General features: G+C 34.7%; 1 protein-coding gene across 2 annotated transcripts in view; it reads left to right on the top strand.

Moving 5' to 3' along the window:
* The window catches only part of TUSC3 (tumor suppressor candidate 3), a 106,107-nt gene that overhangs the window by 18,429 nt on the left and 62,692 nt on the right, over window positions 1-24,986 (top strand). For both annotated transcript variants that reach the window (XM_066184966.1, XM_066184967.1), the window contains exon 2: window positions 18,659-18,828. In XM_066184966.1, coding sequence (XP_066041063.1) covers window positions 18,659-18,828 — 170 coding nt within the window. The remainder of the gene's footprint in view (window positions 1-18,658; window positions 18,829-24,986) is intronic.

Here is a 24,986-nt window from a genome sequence, read left to right on the forward strand (position 1 = left end):
CTTGCATGTTACTATTATGATAAGCACGTTTGGTTCTTTCTATATACACAAATAGCTGATAGGGCATATCAGACTTAGTCAGTTTTTCAGATCCTACAAGTTCTATACTGTACATTCTTTGAGCAGGGATTCCTCCCTTCTGTGGATAACTGACACTATGCAAATCGTTCAGTTTCTGATTTGGTGAAAGATCAGAGCTCTTCATTTCTTTCTCAAGTTTTTTTTCCAAGAAACACAACAAATGGATGTATTATTTATAGTCTAGTAGTTTGCATAGTGAAATGACAGAGAGAGCCAGAAGGTATGGGAAGAAGGAAATTTTCAGTGGAAATTGAAGGGGAAAAATAATTAATAATGAAGAGGATGTCTATAAAAGTTACAGAATCTCCATCCTTACAGATTTTAAAAACTCTACTGGACAATGCCCTCAGCAACCCATGGAAACTCCATGATTTGAGGTGAACATTGAATGGGATGACCTCTGCAACATGTAAAATTGTAAAAACATTAAGTATCAAGAATGTATGATTTTTAAAACTTTTTAATTGAAACTGCATTACATCTTGATAAAAGGAACGGTGCTGCAGTGAATAGTCATTAGGTCTTGAAGTAACTAATAACAGATGCTCATTTCACGTGATTGTTTTGTGTGAGATGAGTCTAGAAGTCTTTTTTCAGTGTAATATACTGGTCATCTTCCATCAGTCATTTGGAGAGAGACAAGTAGATTTATGCATGACATGGGTTATTTCCTGTGATTAAAAACTGATGGTGCATTTCTCTATGTTGTACCCACCTGATTGCTGTGTGTGCTTGAGAACAAAATGTGAAGGTCACTTCTACAAGACCGTGCTGGAATACTGTGATGAGGGGGGATGAGAGAAGAATGGCAGCCATTTGCAAATGAATAGCAATTCTAAGCTGATGAGGAGAGGGCAATTTTTGAGTGAAGAAATGAGGAAGTAATTAGCCGATTATATTATTGCATATGCTTATCATACTGGCATGGGATAGACCATCAATAGATAATCATAGCCATTTCTTACATCACTGCTGAAGAACAAAACATGCACTGCAGAGTGATAGACTAGATCCACTGTCTTGTTAATCATTGGGCTTTGGGTATTTGAAAGGTGATTGGATGCACAGATTTTTAGAATATTAGCCAAATGTTTATCAGGGTGCTCAGCACTGAAATTTGGTTCTGACATTATCAGTGCCATTTGTAGGTGTCAGTTAGACCAGATGAATAATGCAAGTCATGCTTTCATAGCTGTTAAATTTTCCTTAACCCAAGGAAATCAACAGTGTGCAGATGTCTAATCAGTCAATTAATTTACAGGGTTTTTATCACAAGCCTCAAAGTTGGGATTAATATTATTTTTTATTTTAGAGCTCATGTGATTTCTCCAGAACTAGTGCAGTTTTTCTGTTCTTTGGAACATTTGAACATTGTTTTGTCCTCTCTCCTCTTCCGTCCTCCTCTGTCCCCTGGGTGACTTAAATATGCTAATATTATTTGAAAGGAATATTTGTTCTTAGGATAATTATATTTGCATGCATGCAGCCATAAGTATTCAGTTCAGTGATCTGTCATATCTATCTTATAATATTTGGTTGTCAAAGAGGTCTAATGAGTTACCTGAAGTAACTGTATTGGATTAAGTATTTCTAGAAATTGCACTTATACTATCACCAGTTTCAACACCAGAGTTCATACTTATATGGTGGTAGCACCACTAGAATGTCATTGGCAACTTTCTCAATGAAGTTAAGCTGCTTTATATGCTATAGTTTGATCAAGAATGAAAATAAGGCTGTCCACTTGCTGAGGGTGGGTAGATTTCATGCTTAATTTCACACAATGATTAAAATAGCAATATTTTAATCAATTACCTGAGGAAGTGATCAGCTGTGGGGTTGATACCAAGTTCTGCAGACTATATTCAGATGCTCTTTAGTACCAAGGTCCCTGCCATGAGAACTAATAGATGGAATTATTGCAAGAAAAGAAATTGGTAGGTAAGCTGAAATCAATTTTTTCCATACTATTAATTTGGGGAGAAATGCTTTAGGGTTTGCAGAAATTTAATAAATATGCACAAGGTGATATTTTGTTTTCCACATCCTTTACATTTATACTGGCTTATTAAAGATTTAATTAAGTTTTCTGAAAAGGGAGAGGGTGCAGTCTTGCAAAAAAATGTAGATGACAGTGTGGGTTCACAATAATTAGGGCTTCGGGGATAAAATAAAGATTCTCTACCGTTAATGAATATTAAGGCAATGGCTGCTTTGAAAACTTGCAAAAATGGCAGTGTTTTACTTACCACATCTGTCTTCTGTTTTTTTCCTAGCCCTAGTCCATCAATATATGTGACAAATTACATATCATTTACTTCTGCAACTATGAATAGTAAACCAACGTTACACAAGATATTTTATTTTACCCTTTTTGTGCATAAGCAATTTTTTTTTTACCGACTTCTTGCTCTTCATTATCCTGCATCTTCTTTGTTGTCCATTCATTTAAATATCAAAAACAAGTATCTCTGGATTAATTTTATTAATATCGTTCTATTGAAAAAGCACATTACAAAGCACGGCAAAACCTGTTTTTTTTAAATCCTTCTTTGAGTCTGTTTTGCTGTTAAGGTTCTAAAATGTCGAGAGTGGTTAGACAAAAATTGTGGCAAAGCAACTGTGGACCATGTTAATCCATGGTTTTCATTAGTCTCTTGTATTCTATGTGTAAAAATGTATAAATAAACAAATGACATGTGTTTTGTCTTCTTTGACTTGTAGCTTCCAAACTCTTGGGGACAAGAACTGTCTCTAATGTGCTTCTTCAGTAACACACAATTAAATTCTGCTCCTTGGTTAGGATTTCTTAGTGCTCTGATTACATAAATAACAGCAATACCAAAAGTATAATTCCTTTGCAAAACTAGCTCAGTGTAAATGGAACTATAATATTATACTTGAATGCTGAACAACATAATTTGGACTATAAATTCTATGTAAGTGTACTATCTAGGAAATAAATTGTTTTGCAGTTCAAAAGGTGTATTCAGTTGCGAGTTCAGTACAGTTGTCTGTTATAGGCTTTTGTCTAACACCTTGAAAATAACTTCTAGTTTATTTCAGCTTTGTAGCACATATTAGAGTATACTGTTCAGCCATATGCTGTACATATGGCAGAAACTTGCTTTCTGTGCCCTTACACCCCTCAGCCATTCTGCAGGTCTGCTTCCCTCCCTCTATCATTGTTGATCCTGTGTTCCTTTTAGGATGTCTCCTGGAAATCTTCCTAGAAGAAGAAATCCAATTTCTTTTCCATTCTCTATTCTCCTCTAAGAGTTTTGGTGGCCCACTCTGCATTCAGTTAGTCAATAGTACTTACCTGTCTGTCTCGTCATTATTTTCCATGGGAAGAGTGGATATTTTCATCACAATGAGTGATAAAAAGGGATAAAGTGAAAAAGGAGCTGTAATATGGACTGTGAGGAATGAGCAGCAGATAGTGGAGCTTGCTCTAAAGGATTTCTACAGTTTATTGAGGAACTGGATTCTCTCTAGGGTAATTTTTCTTTAAAACCTGCAGTGTCTCTGAAAGCATTGGCTTGCCTGTGGTACATAGCTTTTTGCATCAATGTTTTTAAAATATACCCTTTCCTGAAACTTCTTATATTCATTGACATTTTGAGTTTTAATTGTCTGAAAACTGCTTTATTTGCAACTTGCTACTTCTCCCTGATGGTCTGTTTAAGTGCCTTTTAGAAGTATCGGGAGTAAATTTTTCTCATTGGTTAACTCATTGGTTATCTCTGTTCTAAATGGGAACTGTTAATGTGCCTCAAATAGAGTATTTGATTTTGTGTGAATAGGAAGCTTTACTTTAGTGTTACAACTTCTGCTAACTTATCCTGAAGACAGAACTGTGTATCTGCCAATTGACTTAGTCATGCTACAGATTATTTCTCCCAGCACCTTTTACAAGCAGCTGGTAAAAAGCCATCTGGCTCACAAGCCATGTCTGTTCTATATTATGAAATCTTTAAATGCTTCCCTTTCTGCACTCTTATTTGTCTTTTGATCCATTCATTTACATAGTTTTTGACAAAGCAGTACTTTTTTCAGAAAAATACGGTCTCTTCTAACCTTGTACCTCAACAATAAATTATTAGATACTGGGCCAAAACCAGTGAGCCAAACTAATCATAAGTCACTTAGGCAGTCAGATGATTTCAGTCAAGTTGGACTGCGTGTGTAAAGCAACCTGTTTGTGTTCACGGTTAATAATCATCCAGTTTCAGTCCTGAGTATGTAACTCCATGTGTGTACATAGTGCAGAATATTTAACTATGTTATTTTTAATATTTTTGTATTTATTGTGTCCTATATACATTGTTTTGCGGAGCAAATTCAATTCAGTTTAGCTATATTCTTAGAGTGGGAGATAAGGACTTGTGTTCCAGCAAAGTAAATTGGAAAGTAATGCCTCATACTTATTTTTAAATGTGATTCAGACCTAAAACTTTATAGCAAATCATGTTGTGTTCTTGTAAAAGGATAGGTTTCTGTCAAATGGAGATAAAGTGTATTCTCAGCCTTTGTGTCTGTAGGGATTAGGGCAGTAATTGCATCTAATTTCTGGTGATGCTTTCTCCTCCCTGTGGTCACTGATGTATTATTTCACTGAAAATGTTCTGGGAGGAGTTGAAATGTCTGCAGTGGATTTCTTGAACCTGAATGTAATTACTATTACTTTACTCATCTCTAGGCTTGTCATAATGAGAGCTTTTCGTAACTGTTTTCTTTTAAATATAGAGGGAGCAAACTCATTGCATAAGTTGAGAATTTTAGTTAGGGGCGTGCACATATATAATGCAGGGTGACGGAAATTTTGATAGAATGAATAGTACAGTTCTGTAGACAACTGGGTTTTTTAAATGTCCAGTTCTTGAACTGTGAAACCCTGACTCCCTTGAACAACATGGAGTGTAAATTGTGCCAGATGAAAACTGGAATGAGCTGATAAGTACTATCTGCTTTTTCTCCAGCATGTTCTTAAGACTGCAAGAAGTTTCTATGATGAAAATCTCCCAGACTGACTGTATCTAAGGTGGTGCATCCAATGTCAATATTCCTGATCGGCATTTTTCCTTGTGTCATCACCTTGAGGTGATTTACTGTTTGTTCTTGCATGTTCTGTGAATGTTCACCAATTTTGTTCCTAAGCATATTGGCGTACTTTGCACTTACTTATCACGTATAATTGGTTTCAGGGTTATCTAATCTTCCTCTCTATAGCAATTATTCTTTATCTTTTAGAAGATCCACCCTCTTACTGTACTCCAGGGAGCAGGAGGGGAGTAAGCTTATCAAAGATTTTTTTCTTACTTGATCTTTCACTAGTTAACTTGCCTCTTAGATTATCTCTCTATAAATGATTTTGTCTTGTAAAATTGAGAAGTGAACAGATCAGAACCATTCTGTGCTTTTGGGTTAGTTACTGTTTCAGTTTTCCTGGGTTTTCCTTCCAATAGTACCTCTTTTAGCTTAAATCATTGTGCTACTGTAAGAAATAGTAGTGCCAATGTATCCTGTCTTCTAACTGGCAAACATCATTAGTTCTTTATTATGGCCACTGTTGAAGCATTTGTAAGGGAACTAGGGAAGTGTCTGTCTTCGAGTTCCATGGGAGAAAGTGCCGTACTGAAGACCTTCATACTGAAAAAGGAAAGCCTTTGTAGGAAACTATTTCTGTTGATTCCCCAGGCTACAAGTAAACATTTCTGAGGTGCACTTTTTCTTTGCCAAACTGACTTCAAGATCTAGGTTGAATGGGAGTTGAAAGGGGGGAATTCTGGAAGTTGGTGTGCTTAACTAGTGTCTAATATTGACCTTAAAGAATGCAGATATCAAATCTAGAATATTTAAATATAGGATAATATGTTGAATTAGCTATGTTGAATCTTTTTCAGCTAGCTTCAAACCGAGACAGGACAAGAATGTGTGTAAATTTTATTCACATATGAATGCTTTGCCTTTTAAAGATTTTGTAGCCTTGACTTTGGTAATTTTTCAGTGTTATCTCTTTGTGGAGTTATTTGAAATACAAAGATAGTGTTTTCAACCTCAGGATGTCCCTGAGATGCAAATGGTGAGGGCTGGGAAATTATATAGTATATATTAGATATTAGTATATCTAATTTGTTTCCTTAGTACCTGCACTGTTCTGTGGAAATCCACTCATGCACATCAATTAGGCTGACTTGTGGCCTGAGCTGGTACTGTCTCTGTTATGGTCTTACAATGATGAACTTGGGATCTAAAGAGGACTTCAGAATATATCTTTGTGCATTTAGGTAATCAGGAAAAGTGATTCTTGGGAAAATTAGAAGTGTCTCTTTTTCAGCTGGGAAAAAAATAGGGAAAGTGCTTCTCTGATTTATTCTTCTAATTGTTTTCAAAGCAAAGCTCTAGGATATGTCTGTGGAATATCAAATTTTATAATTATGCTTCTTTTCTCCATTAATATTTCTCTTTATTCTGTATCAACAGGCTCCTTAAAATCAACCACAGAAAACAAACTGCCAAATAATTTTTTCTCCCTCTTTTTCTCTGTCCTTAAGCACTCTACACTCCAAAAGTGCAAGTATTCTTTTTGTTTACTTTAACTTTAGATGCAGAATAATCATAGGTATTTACTTGGTCTGTTACAGAATTGAAGCTTTTTATTGACTTGTTTAGGTCTTGAAATTATGTCCCTCTTTAGCAAAAGAATAGTCTAAGGGCGGGTTTTCTTTTTTGTTTGGGTGGTGGAGTTTGTTGTTGTTGTTGTTTGTTTTGCAATGTTTTAAATCTGCAGTAGTTTTTAACCCTGATAGGTCTTATATCAGCCAAGTCTGGAGTTATCGTTTTTACTTAGTGAGAATAGTAATGATATTTTGCGTATTCATTTCTTTTGTCGGTGGTTTAATCCTATGAGTGCTTGGGTTAATGGGTAAAACAGAACATGTGGAATTTTATGGAAGAAATAAAACTTGTATCTGCCTTAGGTAGTTATAAGATGTGTCAGTGCCTTTGGTAGTAACAAGTTTTTCCACTCTAAAGATTAATTATTTTGTCTGCAATTTTCGATTATAATTTTTTAAATTCTTAAATTTTAGACAGACTAGTTTGTGCATAGTTAGATATCTTATTTCAGAAAGTACTTAACTGCCTTGTCACAAGATAGAAAGTGTTAATTACTTATCATCACCACATCTTTCCTCTGACATTACTCTCATAATTAACTTGCTGTAAAGAGGCAAGTGAGAAATTTAATTCTTTTTTGTAGCTTCCCAGTGTACTAATCAGCAAGATACCCTTTTGTATTAACACTAAGGTGCCAGTAAGAAATAGGTACTTGGGAGTCCTCTCAGTAATACCAAATAGACAAATTCATGATGGATGCCTATGTGTATTTTTGGGGTTTGGGCTTTTTTGTTGTTGTTTTTTGTGTTTGTTTTGGTTTTCTGATTGGTGTTTTTGGTTTTGTTTGATTGTGGGGTTTTTCTAATATGTTGGAAGAGAAAGAAGCCAGAGTACTCATACCCAGAATATTTTCGAACTAGATGCTTTATGTATTCCCTGTATGGAGTTAAATAATTGTTCTTTGCTTGTATGGAGAACTCTGCTTATTTGTTGATTTTGTTGAAGGTTACACATTTTTTTCTCAAGTTCTTTTGTGTTATATACTCTCACTTTAAATGTCTGTTATATAATAACAAAGAAAGTTGAAGAACTCTTGTATTCCTTGTTGGAGCAATTTTTAAAAAAGGCAAGCGTTATTCTTAAGGAAATTCTGTCAAAATTATTTCAGTATGCTTGATTGAGCTCAATGTTTTCCTGTTCAAGCAGTTACATTTCTGATTACTGAACAGTGCTTATGTGCCATGCAACAATTGAATTTCTGCCCCTTCCTTCTGGTATGTTTTCACTTACGGAACCAAATCTTCTCTAATTTCTTCTGTATTTACTCTGCATTTTACATTTTAAATGGTTGTTGAATTGATTTGTCCTTAACTTACTTTCTTTTAACAGTAGGTGCTACTGCCCCTTCCCAGTCTTCCTTTATAATCTAATTCACTTTAAATTCTTGATGCTTTCCCTAGCTAGCCTTACATAAGTTTTTTTAATAAAACTTCTTTTTGTTGTCGCAGTTTAGTCATCTATTCTGTACTCCCAGGGACTGGAAGTACAGCATCTATATTTTAACCTGGTGTTTGGAATAACATAGAAAATGAAGAAGAAAGCTAAGAAACCATTTTTTGGTGGGTTTTGTTTTTTGTTTTTTTTTTTTTTTTTTTTGCATTAGCCACAGTTTGGTTGTCTGGGTAATTCTTCAATGTAGCACAGTGCTTAAGGGCTTTGAGGGATTAGTCTCTATGTGGTGATTCCACAGAGAAGAGAGCTGAGTTATCAATGGCTTTGTAAAATGTCTCTCTAGCATGCCTGTTTACAGAGAGCAAAAACGATCCAGATTCTAAAATTAATTTTTTTTTTAATTTTTCAGGGAGAAAATCCAGTAAATACTCTGAACTTCTGTTGCTCTTTTGGCTTTTTGACCTCTTTCAAACTGATTTATTGGTAGCATTCCACCAAAGTCAAAGCAACCTCAAATTTCTGAGGTGAATTACCTCTGTGTGAAATTACTTTCATCATTACTTTATCAGCTTTCAACATAAAATCTTGTCATTCCACAAATATGCAGAGAAATGGGCAGTAAGAGATAGAGGGGGAAAGATGATTGGCAGTATTTCAACTGCAGTTTAGTTTGTGAATTACTTTATCGTGAAACAGGGAAAAAATACACTTTGAACAAAGGAACAGTTTTGTTGGTGTCTGTCCAAGTCACCTTTTCTCTAGATGCTAATTGCTCGGTAAAGTAGAACTTGCTTTACATTCATTAAATAAACAAAAAATAGGATGGAACCACTCTTCAGTAAAGTGATGTCTTTTCATGCACATCCTTTAAAATATCATGCTTTCCACCTAGTGTTCTGAAATTGAAAATGTTCTGAGGAAGGGCTGAGAGAGTTGGGAATGTTTATCCTAGAAAACCAAAAGTTTAGGAGGAGTTACATTGATGTAAATAAATACCTTAAGGGCAAAGTGTAAAGATGACAGTCAGAATCGTTGGTGCCCAGTGACAGGACTGGAGGCAGTGGGCACAAAATGAAACACCAGAGGTTCCATCCGAACATCAGTGAGCACTTCTGTACTGTGAAGATGACGGAGCATTGTTAGCAGGTGCCCAGAGGTTAGGGGTGGCTGGTTGTTTTGTTTGGATGTTGTTGTTACTTGTTTTGGGGTTTTGTTTGGTTTTTGTATCTTTTTTAATTTGTTTTTGTCTCATTTTCTTTCTTTGTTTGTTTTCCCTGAGGAACCTACTGTTTAAGTTACTTGAATTTTTCCTCATTTGGGGTGTATGGGGTCCTAAAGCTACGTTCTCTGGTATGTACAAAACTAGTATGTGAGCAACCTGATCCTGGATTATCAGGTTATTATGGCTTACTGCATAACACTTCCTTTTTTAATAGTTAAAGAGATTCAGCTGGCAAAAATATTTTGCAATAAAGTTGAGAGGGAACAGCTGGTTATATAGCACTGTATGTAGCACATTCAATTTCACATACAGTGCTTGAGAGTAGAAGACCTCATTTTTGCACTTTCAAAGACACTGTGGACTCTAGTTTTAGAATGAAGAAAAAGGAGGAGAAATATCTTTTGTCTTCCTGTTGTGTCAAGCCTTTGCTTTTTAGTACAGAAATACAAGTTCTTAAAATGATCTAGATTAAATAAAGCTGCCTGCTGATTTCAGCAAACACTAAAGAAGTGAAGGGAAGAGTTACTTATTTTTAAACATAAACACAGTGTTAACAATGTGTTGAACAGTCAATATTCTTTGTAGCAAGGGAAGGGCACAAAAAGTATATATTAGTTCCAGAATGGCTTTCAGTAGTTAATTCATAACTCTGCACTGTAAATTGAACCAGGCTGCTGAATGCTCTGAGATGACTCTTGCAGAAAGCTGAACTTAACAAAAAAATACCCTTGGGGTCCAAACACTCAGAATGGCAATATAAATAGCAGCTAGTTTAAAAGGCTGGTATAGCTAAGTTTAATTTTACCTAAAAATCAGAAATATTTTAAAATAGCAGGCCAAATAAGTTGATATTAAACATCTTGATAATTTGTAGCTTTGAGATGTGTTCCTGGATTTAGAAAGAGTTTTGATTTGTGAAAAAATTGTGCATAAAGTTAACTTGATTTATCTGGTTGAAAATCATAAACTTGGCACTCTGAAAGGTATGGCTAAATCCAGTTCCCAGGAATCCAGTAGTTCTGAGTATTGAAAAAAATTATAGTAATTTAGAATTAGGAGTTTGATCATAATGAATTGAAATATATGTGCAGAATTAGTTTTTAACTTTTTGTGCATAATTTTAATATTTAGCTAAAGATTTCCCATCTTTAATCAAGAACTTCTGCAATATTTTTGCTAGGTCACCCTGAATTGTTTTCCACTGAGAATAGATAGAGCTTTTTTAGCCTTTGTGTATAACAAGTACTCTTGGAATCATCCTGGATGTCCTATATTATGCTCTCCTGAGACTAATATCCTTCCAGTATAGAGGTGACCTAAGCAAAATGTACTTTGAGGTTTAGCTGGTGCTTTTGTTGTATAATCTTCTCTCTAATTCGTAATTCAGCCTTTTGATATTTCTCATTGTATAATTAATTACTTCCATGCTTATAAAGAAAAAAAAAGTAAAATAAAATACTAGGGGAAAAGCCTATAGTTGTATAAGGCTTACCTAGGCTTATTTCTGTAAAACTTAAATGGTTTAACTTGTGTTTATTTCATGCAATACAGTAGGTATTATCTTCCCTGAAATAAGCTGTGCTGCTGTTTACAGTACTAGAGTCTTACTCTGTAATTCATGTTGTTGATCTTATACGCTTTATTTAAATCAGATGAACTTTATCTTTTAATGAATGTAAGCTACTATAAAGTTTGTGACAAATTGTGAGGTTTTTTAGAAGTATTAAATACAAAACAGGGTTAATTTCTTGTGTTTTGAAATCAATTGTCAATTTTTGATTGTACTCAATGAAAATTGACAATCTGTAAAACCAACTGGACAAAATACATCCATGTAAACCATTATGCAGGTTATTTTCAATGTTGCATTTTACACAATGTAAAATATTAATGTTAATACTTTTCTAATGTTTAGAATATGACAGCTTCGTGTAATAGGAAATCAACCATATTTTTCTGAAACTGCAAATAGAACAACTTCTGGGCTAAAAAACCACACCAAAAATAAACAAACAAAACCCACAAAAACAAACAAACAAACAAAACCACAAAAAAACCCCACAAACCCCAAACCAAAACACAAGAGTTTTGGTTGTCTGTTCATTTATCTACTCAGCCTTAAAAGGACATTTTTAGGTATAAAGCCACAAAATGTGGGCATTTTACATAAAGATGAAAATCAGTGTTTCATTCCTAAAAGCAAATCCTCAGTCACAGCTAAATGACTTTGAGTCAATGGAGCATATTAAATCAGTCATACTGTGCCAGCTTACATGGCTTCTCAATTATGTTCGGGCAATGGTTTTTTTGACAATAAATAATCTGAGAAGGAATAAAAGTATCCAAACAGATTTCTGTATATCTTAGTGGTTAGTAATATTTGCATTAACTCATGCTCCTCTTTCCTTGCAGAGGGAAATCAGAGGAGAAAACATTTGCTGTACTGATAGTCATTCTCAATTGAAGAATTAGTTTATGAGTGTATGGCTGCAGAATAACTGTTGCTCACCGGAATATTGGGATAGTTAATCCTGGGGTTCTCCATTAGGCCTCGGGTTGTGAATCAGGAAATTACAGTTTGTAACTTTGACATGACTCATGGTTTCTATTGCTATTTAAAGACAAGTTCAAAATAGGGACCAAGTATTTTTTTATACAGCTACTGGTGCTGCTTGCCTTAATTTGAAGAGGAATAAATTTTTTAAAAAGTGAAACATATTTATTTTTTTTTCAGACATACATAATTTTTCCCCCAGGTTTTAGAATAACGTAGAAAATATTAGAAGAGTGAAGATGTAGACAGATCAAAGAAATTACCTTTCTTAGCACTTTCACGTCCATTGGCTATTTGAAATCTTGTTTAGAGACTTATGCAGGAAAGTAGCCTTCTATTTTCCCCCTTAGTATGTAGGAAATATTATATGAAATTATCTAAATATATGCCATTGTTGTGTGTTGAGTTTTACAAATGGTAAAAACATTTTTATGTGTTTTAGGATGCTGATATGTTGATAGCATAAATAAAATTTTTATGCAGGCATCAGGTGACCAAGGGACAGCATAGGAATAAATGCCTGTAAGAACAGTGTGAATGTTGATTCCATCATCTTTCTGCCACCAATTTACTGGGGTCAGTAATTGCATATCTGTGAATGTTTATCAGACACATTTTGAGAAGTTAACTGTCCTTACAACATACTGCTGAATTTTGTTTATTAGTGCAATTAGTTTCTCTGTACTATTATTCTTAGTGTAATTAAAGACTAAAATGGAGACTGTTAAAATAAATTGGAATTTAAGCTACATGCTTTAGATAGGTTTATAAGATACTTTACATGCAGTAACATTGCATTCAGTTGTCCTGAAATAATTGTGTACAGAGCTAGCATTTCTTGGGGATTTGATGCACCTGAGTGAACAAAGCAGAACTTTCATCAAGAGTCGTTTTCATATGGCTTAGCTAGTTTTGGTAAAATAAACACGAAGGAAACATGGAAGTCAAGCCATCTTTTTCTTTTTTTTTTCTGCTTCATTTCAGAAGTACTTTTAAAAAATCTGTAGTTAACTCATGTCCAGTAGCAAATGTAGTATTAAGTTATTAATTAGAAACTCCCTACTTTATTTCTTTCACTACAGAAACTGAAGTTGGAGGTACTGGAGTGCATTTGATTTTTTTATCAGGAAAGTGGAATGGCTCAGTAATAATCAACGCTTCAGCCTTATTAGTAGATTGACTCCCTGGCTAATTTACACATTTCCTAATATAGGTATCTCATGGTACTGCTTTTGATCCAATCTTCCTAGAGCTGAGGTCTTCCAGGTTCACATATTGAGCAGTATTTGGGACCCTATTACATCAGAAAGGCCTGAAATCTCTTCTGAAACCCGAAAGGTACAAAGTGTTAGAGCTGGTGTGCTTCAAAAGGGAAGAGTTTAGTTTGAACACTGAATCATTGAGTAATATTTTTGGGACGTACTTCTTTGCTCTTTTCAAATAGCCTCTTGTGCCTTAAGTTACCTGTGTCAGGTTATTCTAACAGAAGGCAAAGTAAATTAAAGGAAGTCTAAAAAAAAAATCTTGAAACTATCAGGGACATCCACTGGACAGACAGAGCAAGTAGCACGTAGGAAAATATGTGTGATATTTTGGTTTTTGTTATTTGCTACCCCCTGCCTCCAAGAGTCTGTTTTGGGCCAAAAGTAATTTAAAAAATCTGGCCAAGAAAGATTAACAGTCAAGTGAGGCAGCGCAAGGTGATTCTTGTTGTTTATGCTTTGTCTTGTAGGCACTGTGTCTTGGGAGAGTGAATAAATAAAGCTGGGTTTCAGTAGCTAATCTGCTCGTCACAGAGTATGAAAGGGAAGACTTGTAGATGTCAAGCTCTATTGGGTTACGAAGCAGAGAGGAGATATGGGGGATCACTGGGAAGCAGTCCCTAATAGGGAATTGCCTCAGGCGCCGATGCCAGAGGCTTGGCCTACCATCAGCTTTAGTTTCATAACTTGTCACACTTTGCTTTTTGACAGGTAGCTTGGTTGTTTCATGACATCACTGGAAACCAAGATCTGTAATAGACGAAATTTACTTTTTTTATTTTGCGTTCTTTGTGACTCAGTAATAGGGGCAGCTGCTAATGGAAAAATATTTTACTAGCCTTAGGGAAAAGAAACAATTTTTTAGAATTGTTTTCCCAAGCAGTTTTTTATTTCAGTGGGGAGTGCTCATCTGCTTAACAGGATTGAGGAAAAGATGCCAATGACTGTCGCTATTTCAGGAGCAGAGATAATTTTCATAGGTGGTCGCTTTATGAAGTAATCCCATTTTCTAAAAAATGAACAGTTTACTTGTTGTGTAAGAAAATTCCTGGATTTTGGATTTTCTCAGTTAGATTTTTAAGGGTTATTTAGTTTTGTAAAAATGTTGATGTGCCATATATTTTCACTTGTTACAAAATAGTGTAGGAGCAGCAAGTAATGTTATAGTTCTGTTTGTTTACAGAAATTAGCATTCATTTTGTTTCCACCCATAGATCATACATATCCTTTTATTCTGCTTGGGGCATCAGCTAATGTAAATAAGTAAATGATACATGGCTACTTCGTCATCCATTGATTTAATGTGCTCAGTGTTTTTACAGGCTGTTATCTGTTGAGCCTTTTGCAGTTGTTTGCAACATCAAACCCAGAATTTTCTTTGTGCAGGAAGAATTTCCTTTCTCATACTTAGGCTTTGCATTGGTTTTTTGTTCGTTTGTTTTTTGGGTTTTTTTTCCCCCTAGTGTTTCAATTAAGCCCCCTTCACTTATCAGCATAAATCTGGTAAGTGCTCTGAGGAATTCAGTAAACAAATAGGTTTAAACTTATGTAGGGTCTTTCCTTGTAGAGACTGTGGAAGGGAGCAGAAAATGAGAAATCTGGAGTGAAAATGAGGTAGCGTTCCTTGTTTTCTGGATTTGAGTAACAGTTGTGTCTCTGTCATCACAAGATGTGTTTTGTTAGATTTAGCCATTCTCTCCTAGTTCCTAATTTTCTGTTGCAGAAGACTTTTCCCAGGGGGTGGAAAAGGGAGTGGAAAGAGGCAAGTTATTAAAATTTGTATAGGTGTCTAGAATCCTAATGGGAATTCACTTTGGTGGCAGTTCTATGTATGGATTATATGGATGGACAGTAAAGGGTGAAAGAAAACACGTTCAGTTTCAGTATCTTCGCAGCAAGAACAATTTGGAATAGACCATTGTCTTTTCTAACAGTGCTTTCTAGGATATTAGTAAATGATTTTTATTAGGGTAATGTGAAAAATTTTGTCTTTTGGTTCTACATGTTTTTCTGTCAATTTTTCTTCCGTTTTCAATGCTCTTTCGCACAGGAGATAATTTTTGACTTAGGCAGAGCTCATGCTTTTATTCAACAGTATGTTTTTCTGTTTTCTACTGTTTATCTTTAAAAAATAATTTTTTTACAAAAATACTGAAATTAGATTCTGAATTATTAAATCCTTAAGACTGGTCTGGTGGCTTCTGTAAACTTAAAACACTTTGCCCTGCCTGCCTGCCTGCCCACTGACCAATTTCCTGAGTATAGTGTCAGTCAAGTGGGTGCCTTTTTGATCCAAAGCTGAGTTAGACACTTGGAATTTTACAATGTGCCATAATTCCTTAAGACTCAGCTTTAAAGTCAAATGCATGGCTAAATTGCAAACTTTTGCTTCTCAAATTTACTTCTTAGGTTTCATTATTAAATAAAATGAGGAAAAGGTTGCTAACTTACTCAGGAGAATATATTGTGAAAATATTTTGTAAATGACAAAACCAATATCAGACCTTCATCTTTTTCTAAAGACTTATAAGTCAGAAAGACTGCACTCTGAATTCTAGAGTTGTCAGTCCCAAGGTTTCTTCAATCAATTACTTTTTAAAAGAAGTCTTCTGAAATAAAGTGTACAAAAAAGTTGGTAGGATACTGGAGTACAGTCAGTTGCCTAAGAGAAGTGTAGCCTATAGCAGAAATGTTTTATGATGCAAGCCACTATCTGCAGTCTATTTAATAACTTTCTAGTTGAAAAAAAATAGATTTCTTCTGAATCTATTCAGAAGCAGTGAAGCAAGTATATGCATTGTACCTAATGACTACACTCCTGAAATATTAGATTGATTTTACCTAGTGTAGTACACATATAAAGTTAGTTCAGTTACTAGCTTTTTACTTGCACATATAGGAAAAACCAAACAACAAGTGATAAAAGTGATTGAGAATATTATAATGAATATTGCGTAAGAGCTATGTAAAGGTGGGGTTACGTGTGGCTGAATCTAAAGGAGTCAAGACTGTTTTTTATTGGCAACTATCTTCCAAGTCAAACTAGAATTGGGACTTGTCTGAGTAAGATTCTTCCATATAACTGTATTTTATAGAAGCAAATTATTTAGTACTAATACAGCTGGATTTTTTCCCTCTCCTGTTTTTTCTTCTTTCTGTCAAGATCATGCTTTTGCTTTCATACCCTTAATGCTATTTCATGGGTTTCTTTTCTTTTATAAGGCCTATTCTGAAAAGTATTTGTTTTTCTGTACCAAGTAGGATCTTATGCACCATTCCTGTTTTAATATAAAAGTTATGTCTTTTTATTAGTTCCCTCTGGTTTATCATTCTGCTTGATTTATTAAAGGTTTTGGATATACTAGTTCCCATCCTTTTTAGTTCCTTATATTTTATTGTGTATTACTGGCTGGAGTGCCTGATGCAAAAGAAGCGAATCTTTTGAAATCAACAAAGATTTAATTCTGGCACTGCTAATTAAAGGAATCTTACAAATGTGTGGGCATCATTTTTATGTGATTTGCTTTATCGTTCCTTTTAAAGAAAAGAACTTACATATTATCTTCTTGAAGCAAAACCATCAGAAGCATATGTCTTTTAGAAGAAGAAAAATTATAGTTTTAATTGTATCATTGATATTTACATGATAAACAGTGTTGTAACCTCTCCTTCACATTTGTGATTACAAATACCAGCTAAATTCTGAAAATAGGAACAAAAACCTAAAGGATTTTTTTAAATAGGGTCAAGTTAATGCAGGTATTTGAGAACTGTTCATGATCCACACTCATCAAAGCTTCTTTTGAATTCAAACCTTCTGATGACTTGTTGCTAAGGGGCACAAGCCCCTAAGGGGCTCTAATAATTTGAAGGTGGAGGTTCTGATAGGCAAAATATAATTTTTCTTTATCCTTGCAGTTCATTCCTTCCTTCCCTTCATATATCTACTCTCATTCATAGCATTACAGATTTGTCAAAATGTTACTACATGACCTAATTTTTCTACTTCATTCAATTTTTTAAAAAACCCTCAGTAAAGCTACCTTGTCTTCTTCCTCAATTGTTCTTGCACAGTGTTTGGCTTTTATTCTTGCCTTGCCTGTCATCATGCTCTCTTTTCTGAGAGTGTCCCTAATTTCAGTATGTTTTTTAAGCTAGTTTATTCTATCCCTTGTCAGTGGAGCCTGATCAATTTGAAAACCCTTTTACTGATTTGTGTATTTTAACAGAGGTCTTGCATCTTCAAGTTTTCTGAAGTTAGTTTCCTCTTTCTTTGGTGTGCCTTCCTCACTTTCTGTTCCTGTCTGTCTGGCCCCTACTCTGTCCTTCTCACTTTCTCTCAGCACTCAGCTTCTGAGTTGTATATTCCAGTTTCCTTCACTCTTTTTTTTAGTTTTTATTTGATATAGGCAGCTTCCACAGGGCCAGTGAGTGGGGAGGTGAACACTTAAACCAAGATAGATGCATTAATCCTGATATGCTGTATGCAGCAATCCACCTAGAGTGTGATCAGTACAACCTCACTGCACCTAGGTAACTTAGGAAACTAAACTGAGCATGTGTGGAATCAGGCTTACTTGATTTAAAAAAAAAAAAAACAAACAAAAAAAACCAAACCAGCAACAAAACAAACAACAAAAAAACCACTAACAAACCAAAGCAACAACAACAACAACAAAAAACAACCCTAAATAGATTTTCATAGGAATAGTTAGATAAAGAGGGCTATCTTATTAGTATGTCTCATAGCTTCCTTTTAAATCATTCATGTGATGGAATGCTTTCAAGCAAAAGACAATACGCAAGTAGATTTTTCTTATGCGATGGTAGTTCAATCAAAATATTTTGTGCTTCTCAGTCTTGAGACCAGCTTAAAATGTTGATCTCATAATAGAATGTACCTAGATGAGTTTATATGACAGTGCAGACCTGTCTGTAGCAAAATACAAAACCGGAGTGAATTTAAATTCAGTATGATACATTTGTAAGAAATTCTAAACATAGTAACTATTTTTCTCTCTTTATAGGTACATGTGTCTTTCATCTTTATACTCAAGTGACTGACAATATCCTGATGTGGTTTTTACTAAATAGAATAAATACAACATAAGGCTGCATTTTCTAAAACTTCAGTTTTTTAAGTGGAAGTGAAATGATTGCTGTACTGGTAGTTTTTATTTAGGCAGTGATCCTTACTCCTTTGCCTTCGATAGCAACCTGTTTGATTTTACTTTATGTATTCTTTCTGTTTAAGACCACATTAAGTTATTCTTTTAAATACTTAAAAGAATACTCATTGACTACATGAAAGACTAAATTGTGCTATATGCTAAACTCTGCTAGATACAGCTATTTATAACTTCCATCTTGAGTCCAAAGGAGTTTGGAGGGTACAAAGGTAGAATATAGGTACAAAGCACTTAAATTTTAATCTTAAACATTCCTCTTGCTTGTCTTCAATTACAGAATCTTTTGGCTGAGAAAGTGGAGCAGCTGATGGAGTGGAGCTCAAGGCGTTCAGTCATCCGCATGAATGGAGATAAATTCCGAAGATTTGTGAAGGCTCCACCTCGTAACTACTCTGTGATAGTGATGTTCACTGCTCTCCAGCCACAGCGGCAATGCTCTGTTTGCAGGTAATTTATACCTTAGTGACCTTTCTCATCTTCCTTACCTCCGTTTGCAAGTGAACCTTGGAATCAATGTGCAATATGCCAAGTAGGGTTGTTCTTCACATGGGATAGATGCTCACTAGTCAACAAGCTTGTGTGCTTGTTACAGTATCTTTTCAATTGCTTTTAATCTAAATGTCACATTTTAGAATTCTTCCAGGGTTTTTGTTGTTGTTGTTGTTGTTGTTGTCGTTAAATTGCATTTGAATAAAATGTACACAACTGAGGAAGACTTTCTCTTCAAGAAATCAGCTTTATTTTATTATTGGTTAACCATGATCTTTCCAAAGATATTTTGTGACAGAAGTGATTCATTACCCTTTATTAATATGACACTTCACTGATTTCTTCTGTTAAGAGATGCCCAAGGTACTCATGCAGATGTGACTTACCCTCTTATTTCACAGCTTTGGACAGTTCTTACATGCAGGCGCATTTTTCCATGAGGTCTTAGGTATTGTGGAATACTGTCTGTCACAGCAATTTGATGTTTTCTGGTACCTCCATTCTGAATATGTGTTAGAGTGCCTCTGGTTGTCTTCTAAGTTCATGATCTCTCTCTGTAAGTTCTAGTGCAATAAGTTAATCCAAAAATGACTAATGATAGGGAAATAGGGCCAAGGCACTGAAACGTAGATATGCACTTAATTACCTCACTAAATCAGAAACTGTGCTAATAAAATGTTCTTCAGCCAAAATATGCATTAAAAATGACTGTGTTTAGCAATAAATGGGATTATTGAGTAGAGAGCTCTAACCACTATTTAAATAAGGTAGCAAAATATTTTGTAGGACTGAAAAATGTGGCTGTATATGAGGTAATACTATTTCTTGTTTTTAAATACACTAATTTAATCTATATAAAAGGTGGTAAATGTAACAGCTTGTTAGATTTCTGATCTGTTGGAATGTGAAATTTACAACTGAAACTTTAATTTGGGTATCTGTAGTTGTATATGGTTTTTATTAGGTTTTTGGGTTTTATATGTTAATTTTCTGTCACTGAAGTCAGTTGGTCAGTTTTGAGGGAGAGTATATAAATTATTGTCTTTCCACTTCACCCTCTGTATATGAACTGTGAAGCTGGAGGATTAGGTTCAGAAGTTGTCCAATATTCCTAAGTGAAATGAATTTTTAGTTCAGCACTTTCTTTGCTATTTTTTCTTCTTTATGTTGTCATAAAGAGGCTTCAGCATGTTCAGCTTCAGGAGATGACACAGGAGTTGAAAGTTTACCATATTGTTTTATATCGTTCTTTATTTACGCAGTGGGTAAAGCTCCAGGAGATGCACCAAGTTCAGCTTTATAAGCGTCATTGTATTTGTCATTATAATGGTCATGGCAAATTCTGTCTCTGTTCTATGTACAGGTCTTTTGTAGGGTGTGTTAAACAACATAAATATTGCTGTTATTAAGGAAGTTAATTTTGCTTGCAACTGCATTGTTTACTGTAGTGAAAAAGAGCTTGTAAATATCATCTTAGGAAAGACCACACTAGGTATCTTGTACAGAAGCAACTGAAAATCTTTAGGCATAAAATGAAGGAAAAATCAGCATATGACTTTCAGTTGGGTTTGTTTAAATAAATGTGAAGTTGCGATCCACTTGTTCTTGTGAAATAAAAGGAATTTAATGAGGTTGATCATACTGCACATAAAACCATTATCAGGAAAATTGACATTTTCAAATCAATGGCTAATTAATGGACAGGCGCACTGGAAGGATATATAGAACTGAAACGCATGCATTACTTGTTAGCTATCCACTAGCCACTTTGCCTAAGGGAAAAATAGATTTTTTTAACTTAATCTGTAATGTTGTGTGAAGATGCTCTTGTCCAAGATTTAAATTACTGCTACTTGTAAAAATATTGTTGGAATAATTGCATAGAAAAAAAAAAATCAATGTCATATTTCAAATACGAAAAAGCATCTAGTCTGAAACCTTTGAATAACTTTGTCACAAGAATGAGAACTTCTTTCTGTATATAAATTGAGCCTGGTTGGTTTATATACGACAAGACTATTTAAAAAAAAAGGGGTTTGTAAAGTTTTTTTCCTTTTGGTGTCTAGATTTGACACTTCTGTATTTTATCTTTCTATGATATGTGCAGAAAGATGACCAGATTTGTCTCAGAAAATGTAAGGATTTTCTCTGTGTGGCAAGGAGGATGTTTCAACATCAGTCACACAAATCACGTGATTTCTGAAAGCATATGGAAAGCATTTCATCTTAGTGTTAAAATGCTGCATACAAAGAAGTCTTGGGGACTCTAGATATTTAGATAAAGCTTTTGTATGTAAAAAATATCCTTTCAGTTGATCCTGTATGAATCAGTCTAGTTCTAGCACATGAAGGTTTCTGAAAACCAGGAGCTATGTATATGTATTAGTAGAGCCTCTAGTCATGCTTCTAGAGTTTTTTCCAAAGAAATTTTGTCTTTATTCTAAAGTAGAATTTGGAGTAAAACTCTTTTATCTAACTTTGTTGACAAAGAAGTTCCAATTTTCTGATCTAAAAGAGTATTGGAAGCCATCTGATGCCTTCACAACTGTGGTAGTGGTAGCATAAATGTCAGTTTTCCTGTTGTCCCAGTTATTTAAGTTCAATATGACATATCTGGTCTTGGGAAATGATGTAAGAATAACTGATTAGATATTCAATGTGCTTTCGAATGGGGATGGAATGTGTTTCTAATGGCTTAGGATGGGGTTTTTTTCCATGTATGTTTGGAAATGTGTTTGATTAAACTGTTCTGGTTCAAGGAAATTAAACTTAGTTTTAATTGATTTACGTGTTACTGCTCTTCTTTGGGGTATATATTCTTCAAAAGCACGTTGGAAGCAGATACTAAAAGGCCCTTTGATACATTGCGATGATGAATCAGTTTGGATGAGCAGTCAGAAATAATCTCACTCTAAATAGTGACTCCTCAGAATGTAAGACTAGCTTCATTTTCCCTTTGTCCTTGGGTCTTCACTCAACTAGATAGTTTATCTCTGTTACCCAGATCAGTCACGCTACTGAAAAAATTACTTATGTACATAAGAAGGAGAAAAAACCACATTCACTCCGATAAGAATATCATCACAAAGATGAAGGGACTGTTTCTCAGCTTGAACTATGTATTGCATACAGGCAAATGGTAACTACTGGACTAGAATGCATTTTTGGCTGAAAATCTGCTGCCAGCTTCTATGCCTTTCATTTCCTTGCATCTCACAATGTGTTCCCTTATTACCACTGCATTTTTCCAAAGTGGTCAACACCTTTTTACCAGCCAGAATTCAGTGACCCTCCTACCTCACTTGATTATTAGTGTTTTGAATTTCAGCTGCAAAAGGGCTTTAGCTCAAGCCTGCTGATGCTGACTGCTCTTCTTCATCTGCCATTGTTGTATTTAACAACTTCTTTTTTGTTTGTTGCTGTACTATCTGACCACTCCATAAACACATTATATGAAGTCTTTTAGTTTGCTTACTAAGCCCTCCTTCTCTTACCTGACTGGCAGAAACAACCATCTCTGCTTTGAGTACAGGTGCATACGAGAGGAGTTTTGATTGTTACCAAACAATTCACTTTTTTTGTCTGGTTCATTTTTCAAATTCATTGCTGAGGTATTTTCATTTAGAAAGGGATACCTGGGCCAGAGAGATGAGACTGGTCATTGAGCTTTTCTCCAGTAACTGTAGCCCATCAACAAAAGATGCATATTTTGCATTGATTTTTTTTCTTAGTATTCCTTGAAAAGATAAGAGCTCTGTGAGAGGCTAAAGAAGCTGAATTTCAGTGGGTAGGTTCTATACTTTGACCTGTGCCACTAGATTGTTATAAAATAATATACTTTTATTAACATCTACCCTATCAATGAGACCTCCAAGAGAAGGTTTTTTAATTCTGAAAAAAGAGAATTTTTTTTGGTTTCTCTGCTTAAAATGTATCTCAGAAGAGAGATGTTTTCAAGTAGCTGGCACAAGAGTAGGTCAGCAGGAAAGAGAATTGTGACAGTCAAGGAGCATCATCAGAAAGAAGAGACAGGATCCAATGTCTTTCAGGTTTTGCTGGCTGATAAAGAGCAGATAGTGAGAAAATTGTTGACAAGTCTCTTAAATGTAGTGTGAGGGAATAATGGTTTGAACTTTTGTTCAGTGGAGGAACAGGAAATTTGGAACGAGCTGTTGAAAGTTCTACAATTGCTATTCCTGTGCACTTTAGGACCTTGACAGAAATATTAATGAGTCTTGCTTAATGTGGCAGTAATTTTATACTTGGATCATAAGGGACACCTTATTCTTCCTGAGATCACATTTTTTTATTCTTTTACTTTGCAACTTCTACAAAAGAGGACCTAATAGCTTCTTTTCTTCTGCAGAATATTGAAAATTTAATTGGATGGTGTAAATAGAATACCATGGATTTTAGCTTGCTTTCCTCTTTTATAGATATCTAGATTGAAAAACCTGTGTGGTTTTCAATGAGTGTTTACACTCTCCATATTTAGTGAATTTGCTGGACACATTTGTAGTTCTTTCAGTGCTTTTCCTCAAGACATTGAGTCATCCTAAACAAAATCACATAGGCATTCTGAATTTATTGTCTTTTTGACCCTGAGAAGATGTGAAAATATGCATTTAACCCATTTTTCCTTTAGTTTTGGGGAACACCATTCCAAATAAAAGCCAGAAGTTTTATTGGGAGTAAATTGCAGCACTGGTCACAGTTTACTTTAAACAGATGGATAAGAATGTGTAAATAACTTGGTAGTACTTTCTGTGCCAACTGTACCTTTTTAAGTATTGTACATAGTGTGCCAGAAAATAATGCTTTACTGCTTTCTCTCTCAAATAATTCCACACTCTTTTATTATTTTCTTAATATTCAGTTTGTGTTTTCTGTACTATAATGTCAGACCAATAGAATAAAATTAATCTCATTAAATATAGCTCAAGTTATACAAATCTGATTAACTTCTATAGACACACACATAATTAATCTTTTTAAATAAAACTTTTAAGATTTCGTTAGCACCTCTTGAGTAATGGAAGAATTTCTGTAGAGCATTTGCTTAGCAGCTTACTTTCCAGTATATTGAATTTTCTGAGTAAATCTAATAGTACCATTCCCTTTTGATCTGGCCACTATTTTCTGGCAGCTGGTCAATATTACTGTTGTTGTTGTTAGCTCCTGTGTTGCTATTACGATGAAATTTAAAGAGCTGACTATAGCAGCAATAGCATTCAAATTTTCTCCATCTATCAAAAAATCCTGTCAAGCAAATGAGCAGTGCTAGCATTATATTCTGTTGAGTTCAGACTAAGAGTAGTTCTTCGCTTTTATGCCTTTATAGATTTTCGCGTAATTATTCTAGTAATTTTTCATAATTTACATTACTTCCCAGAAACAAGCTGATAGAATGGGTATGAACAAATTCTAAAGATAGATAAAAACTTGACAGTTGACATTGTCAAGTTGATAATTGATAATTGAAGACAGGATTTTTTTTCAGTCAAGTGCTTATGCTTTTTACTGATATTGTGTCTGAAAGGGAATGAACCAGTGCTACAAAAAGTTACTAATGCTTTTCTATCAGAAATTTATCAATTGGAAATGATACAACTGTGTGTAGGATAATCTTCAGTTATGTGTGTGGTAATACTTTAACTTTGTAATCCTGCTGCTCCTCCTTTCACTCTTCACACTCTTCAAGAGCTTCTAGGAAGGTGCATTATAGAATGGTTTGCTATTTTCAGTGTGAGGATGAAATTGTCCTTTGAGTCTGTTACAAAAAAAAAAAAAGGCGCAAAATAATACTTTAAATGTTAACCATTAATTCAAAATAGTTGAAAGATGCAAAATACATGGAGATCAACAAGAACAAGAGTCCTCTCAAATAATGGGGCCATAAGTGGAGTATCTGAATTTCCCAGAAATACGGTTTCATCACAAGTGGAAGGTAGATAAAGAGGAATTGTGGCATCAAGATGAACTGATTTTCATCTTGTTCTTTAGTAAAAATGGCTCAGCCTAAATACAGCAGGTTTAACAGAGGAATGCACTACAGATATTGCTTAAGATTTTGCAGCATTCTTTGATGTTGTCTGACTGCCCTCTTCAGGATGACA

The sequence above is a fragment of the Chamaea fasciata genome, unplaced genomic scaffold (assembly GCF_029207755.1).
Source record: "Chamaea fasciata isolate MVZ Bird 193981 ecotype frontalis unplaced genomic scaffold, bChaFas1.0.hap1 SCAF_6, whole genome shotgun sequence".
Lineage (NCBI taxonomy): Eukaryota > Metazoa > Chordata > Aves > Passeriformes > Sylviidae > Chamaea > Chamaea fasciata.